Genomic DNA, 6076 nt, shown 5'->3' with positions numbered 1-6076 from the left:
GGCTGCTTACAACTAGAGGCAATTTTCAGATAACCTGTCATCAAATTATTAAAGATCTATCCAACAGACAACACAAACTACCTTCACAGAGCAATGGTGAAATCATAGATAAAGGAAGGAAGACTTGCAAGATGATAGGATCTCAGTAGGTCAAGTCATATGATTGAAGGGCTTCCAGAGAACTAGGCAGCTCACAAGTGGCTGTCAGTAAAGGGATGTTGCTGATCCAAAAGGGATGTTGCTGATCCACAGCTCTTACGTGGTTACCCCATGGAGGGGAAGGACAGTTTGGAGGCTGATTAATATCCAAGTTTGTAAAGCATTCTTAAGCAAAGTGTGCAGCGTCTTGACTTCCTATCTGTATGTTTCCCTCCGAGTTGAGAGCAAAATGTTTCCAGGTCAAACACACTTGTGGCCTCTTACACACTAAAAAACTGTTCTTGTGCCACTTAATTGGCCAAGGTGTAAACCAGTACCTTCTAGTTACAAGGACTGGCTAAGCAGAGACAGAGTAGAAAATTTGGTTTTGTCCTTTCTTTTCAGATTTCTGGAAACTTGCAAATCTGCTGTAGGTGACAAGTGTATCTACTCTGTAGTGATTGAGGGCTGAGAGATGTAAAAATTGCACAAACAGTAAGTTTAAGTGTTGAAAACCACATAGTTCTGGATGCTGCCCCTTCTGCTGCAACTGTGATCATTCTTGGGAATTTTTTCCCAGACATTTTACAGAGAAGCAATTTATGTCACTTTTTCATGAGCCACTGCAACTAACAAACCACAGGAAACAACTTTTTTTTTAAGCTAGCCTGGTAAATATTGTCAAAAGCTTTGTTAGGGTTTAAAAAAAATTACTAATGAGGGAGTGAGTTTACATTATGTTACTGAAAGGCAAGTGTTTTTCTCAGACAAAATACTTGAAGTGTTAGTGTGCCTTATTAAACTGTTAATGTCTGATACCTGTGGTTTAAGAAAATAAGATGGCTTTGCAAAGAAAATTGTGAATAGGCTTCAGAGCTGAAATGGATGTGTTGTATGTGTGTAAAGTTGAGGATAGGAAGTTATGAAACATGGTGTTATTGTTATGCTAGTTATGGAACTGCTAATTCTGCTTGTCAGTAACTTTGAGAGAATGTTTTTTCTTAAATCTTTTTTAAAGATAGCCCCCTTTTTTTAAGAAGTCGTGGCTGAAAGTGTATTGGGTTGTAAATAAATGTGATTAGGTGGAACAAACCTTACCTTGCCTTACCTTGGATATTTTTTTTCCCTTCTCCAAGTCAAATGGGTGTTCTTTATGTGGTACACTGTCCTTTAACTAACTTCAGGGAAACCTTTGGGTATAGATTTCATATAGCAGGTGGTTCATCAGTGACCACTGACTGAAAATGGTGGTTGAAGTAAATTTTCTTGCCTGTTTCCAAGTTAGAAAGCAGGTACAAGTGGAGAAACAATAGTTTGGAAATTTGAAGTGTCCCTTACCTTCACGAATACAGAGGGAATTCAGTGGTGCTGTTGCAACAGAACCAGTTTTTGGTGTCTTCTATTTAAAAAGGGGTGAGTGGAGATAAGATTTCAGTTGCTGTGTTTGGTGTTTCTTTTTTTTAATAGTGTGCTGCTCTGCTTGGTATCAGTATGGTAAAAGGGAAATGATAAATTGGTCCACCTGACTCTGTTTGCATAATAGTTTATGTGGGGTTGTAGCTTGCTGACATCATAGATACCATGCAATTACCATGTTGGCTAACACTATTTTTCCATAGGCAAAACTTGAGTTCAGCACCTTAATCTATTAAATGATTTTTATAGAGGGGGGGGGAAGAGAAATTCCTAAATTAAATTTGCATGTTGGTGGCCTGATTTTCTAGACCAAGAATCTTGCTTTTCTTTGAGTGCTGCTTTAGTACCAAAGTGTTAAAAGAGGTAATTGCACTCAAAATAAAAAGGCAGTTAATGAAACTGACAGTCGTGGAATTAAGAAAATGTAGATGGATAGATTGTACAAGGCAGTGGTGTTTCTCTAAGCTTTGAGGGGCTGGGAATCAAAGATTTTGTAATGCACACTAATTTTTTTTTCTGAAGTTGCTTGCCATGTTGGTTTTAGTCTTGCCAGCAAATGTTTGAGTTGTTAATGGAAACGTTTGACTTGTAATTCAGTTCACTGTTTAAAGGGGAGATTCTTGGAGGTGATAAATTGCTTTTTGTATTGCAGTATATGATCATGTTAGAAACGGTATTCAGTAGAAACTGTTCTCTGCTTTTAACAGGAATATTGAAGTCAGTGGTCTTGAGTTCTTACAAGTTGGTGGAGGCAATTCAGAAATGGTTATCAAAATGGACCAGAGTGGGGCTGCTTTTTATTTATTTGCTCAGAATTTCTTTGAATATTGAAATGATAGAGGAACATGAGGGGAAAATACTCTCTTTACAGACTCCTCTGAGTACTAGGTTGAGATTAATTGTGCAGCACAGTAAGAAATAACTGGAACATAGTTATGTGTAATTCTGTGGTGTCTTACATTTCTGATGTTTAAAACAATCAGATGCACATTGGAAATTAAGTTTTTGTTTTGTTTTCAGATGCTGAATGATGATTTAAACTGAACAATTAAGGTAATAAGTATTTAGAAATATGATATCAGATGTTGACTGTTTCTTCCCAAAACATTGTCAAAAAGCACAGTATACAGATAAATTCGAAGTATGTAACAGGAGAAATAACATTAATTCTCCAAGTGTCTTAAGGATTTTATTGTTATTTTATTTGTTCAGAGTGTTAAGGCTTCATAACTTAGAAAAAGAAATTACAAAAATTTAGCTATTTAAAGTTCTTATTTAAAGATATGTAACTGGAAAAAATGCAGCAGCCTCCTGTGCTGAGAACATCCTGGTTCTGCAGATACTCTAAATCACATAATCAGTGGGGCTGCAGATCAGTCCCTTATAGAGTCAAAAAACCTAATTGTATCAAGTCTTTTCTGTTTCCAAACAAAAACTGTTTCTCAATGCCTTCAAACCTGCTTCTCTGCTGCTTCAGATCCAGCTTGTAAACGTGTATTTAAAAGACTGAACGTATATCCCATTTATTTTGGATTAAAAACTTAAACTGCGTTGCCTGCAACATCACATTGAGATATGTGCTTATCAGCCCTGGGGAAACTGTTTCTGTAGCCTTTGTGTAGAAGGACCAGTTTGGTTCTAGCTGAAAAGACACTTTAATGGTTTGTGACTGGTCTATAATTGTCTGCCCAGTAAAAGTACTTTGATGGTCATCAGTCTCCTAGACCTCACTGTAATGGCCTGTGTCATTGAAACTGCGCAAATTAACTTCTTGGGTTCTGGATGCACAAAAGTACTAAATACTGTTAACAGATTTTTTACTTGTATTTTGTTTAAAATGTGGCTTCCTGGACTATTTCATGATGATAACTGCAGTTCTTCAAACTGTAGAAGCTAAAGAAACAAGTGCATAGTACCAATCAGAACTACAAGTCAGTTATTTATTCACATTATGCCTTTAAGGGAACTTGTGATTTCAGTGGGACAGAAAAAATAAATTGTAACTTGTTCCCAATGCTGAAGTAGAAGAACAGAAGAACATTCAGTACCTTCTGTCTCATGAATGCTTTATTTATTGAGATGTTCCTATGTAACTGCATAGCTCAGATAACTTATTTGTTAACCAACAGTAGGAATTAGGGAGACAAATGAAGACACTGGACCATTTTAAGGATTTCAGCATGAACCTGGAACTCATATGAAGTAGTCCACTGACTCTAATAAGGCTTTTCACATACATAAAAATGTATGTGATCCTATCCTGAGCCACAGCAATTATCCCATAGCTCTCTGAAAGGTAAATGAACAGTCCACTTGTAGCTCTTAAGCAGTTTTAACATTGTTGGGATGCAAACCTGTACAAAATTAAGGATTTATAAACATTGTTTTTAATTATGCAGTATGACTAAATAAAATTGCTTCCATTAAAAATCTGTTCAGGGCATGTAGACACTGTTCCTTAATATTTTGAAATTTTTGTGTTGAGGCTTCAGCTGCTCTCAAACTAAAGCGTTTCTTCTCTCTTACTGTAGATTGTGTCTAACAAACAAACATTCAAAGACGGAAAGTTAGAGATGAAAAAATTCCTGAAATTTCTCACTTCTAATGTAGGCCTTGATTCTAAGGCAGCAGAGTCATATGACTGTCATGCCAGCTTGTATCAGGTATTAATTCCATAACCATACTCTGTGGGTGATGTATATGCCAGTAATGCTAATTACAACTAGCAAGACCGCATTCCTTCCTTCAGAGAAGGAGACGGACTAGGCAACTTATGACCCGTTTCCATTTTAAATAGACGCTGTTTTCAGAGGAGCCTGTTTTGGCTAAATTACTTTGATCCCTTTTAGTATTGGGCAGGTATAGGAACAGCAATTCTCCTCATACAAAAACTTAAGTTTGGGCTCTTTAAAATGAAACTTTACCCCCAAGCAGTTAAAACATTTTCTTACAGTATTAGATGACACTATGTAATGAGGGCAAAGCTTGGGCTGGTACAAAACACTAATGAGCGAACTACTTTAGTGTTAAAATTTTTTTCTTTTTTAAAGTGTGACAGTAAAAAAGCTTCATTGGTGTCACTAATTCACCATCCCTGTGCTGGCAGCCAGACTATTTGCTCGCACTTCCAGGCTTTTTGACAGTTTTACCATGGGAAGTTGACACCTACTAACTGAACTGTCAGCGTAGACTTGGCCTCGGTATTTGGCATCTTGAGTACTGTTGGAAGGAGCAACAGTGAATTTGCTTTTGTAGTGGTTGTAATACTATTCAATTTATCACAGCTATTCTGCAAGGAGTAAACTGTAAAAAATTGAATGTTTGTGTTCCAATACTTAGTCACTTTAAAATAAAATTTTTTGCATTTGTTCTATAGGTAACTGTGCTTCCTCTGAATTGATTTAAAATTCCTTGTCCGGTTGCAATTTTGGGTGAAGTGCAGCAGTTATTCCAGTATAACAGATAGTGTCCTGCTTTATTCCTAAAGCTTCCTCTTCACTTCTGCATGTTAAAAAATAACTTTGCTGATGAAGTACGGCGCTGAAGTGACTAGTTAAAGGCCTGTGCTCTATAAAATCTATAAAATGAATCGCTGCACTTGTTGAATGTGATGCGATAGCCCTTCTGCACAGATGTTGAAGAGTTTGGGGATTTTAAGTGTTTTCAGTGACAGAGCAGTAATTTGTGCAGCACACTGCTTCAACTGCCATAGAAAGTGCAGTCTGTGAAAGATACACCTTTTAAACACGTGGTATTCTTACTATGAGCATCTACACATCACCTATTTAGCATTGTTCTGCTTTTTTTTTTACACACACAAGTATCTAGAAAGTGTTAAAGTTTCTGCTCACAACTCTTCAATGGTTTTCTTAATCTTTACAGGTCTAGGAAACCAGGAGGATCTATTCCTGTAACAATGGCAGCAAAATCATCACTCCTTAAAGTAATACTGCTAGGAGATGGTGGAGTTGGGAAGAGTTCCCTTATGAACAGATATGTCACCAACAAGTTTGATGCACAGCTGTTTCATACAATAGGCGTGGAATTCTTAAATAAAGAGTTGGAAGTCGATGGACATTTTGTTACAATGCAGATATGGGACACAGCAGGTCAGGAACGTTTCAGGAGCTTGCGGACTCCTTTTTATAGAGGTTCTGACTGTTGCCTGCTAACCTTCAGCGTGGACGACTCTCAAAGCTTCCAAAACTTAAGCAACTGGAAGAAAGAATTCATTTATTATGCAGATGTCAAGGAGCCTGAAAGTTTTCCATTTGTAATACTGGGTAACAAAGTTGATATTGATGAAAGGCAAGTATCTACAGAAGAAGCTCAAGACTGGTGCAGGAATAATGGCAACCATCCGTATTTTGAAACCAGTGCAAAAGATGCCACTAATGTTGCAGCAGCCTTTGAAGAAGCGGTTAGAAGAGTTCTAGCCTCTGAAGATAGATCAGACCACTTTATTCAAACAGATACAGTAAACCTTCATCGGAAACCGAAACCCAGTTCATCTTGTTGTTGA

The 6076-nt window shown here is 37.2% G+C and overlaps 1 protein-coding gene across 1 annotated transcript; it reads left to right on the top strand.

Annotated features, from left to right (window-relative positions):
• Positions 1-5470: 5470 nt before the first annotated feature.
• On the top strand, positions 5471-6076 carry RAB9A (RAB9A, member RAS oncogene family; the record flags this gene model as incomplete). The annotated part of the gene is made up of 1 exon (XM_082014468.1): positions 5471-6076. The coding sequence occupies one exon, from the start codon at positions 5471-5473 to the stop codon at positions 6074-6076; it is 606 nt and encodes a 201-aa protein (XP_081870594.1).

This window comes from Phaethon aethereus (genome assembly GCF_964289735.1).
Source record: "Phaethon aethereus genome assembly, chromosome: 1".
NCBI lineage: Eukaryota > Metazoa > Chordata > Aves > Phaethontiformes > Phaethontidae > Phaethon > Phaethon aethereus.
This window is presented reverse-complemented; position numbering and strand designations above follow the sequence as displayed.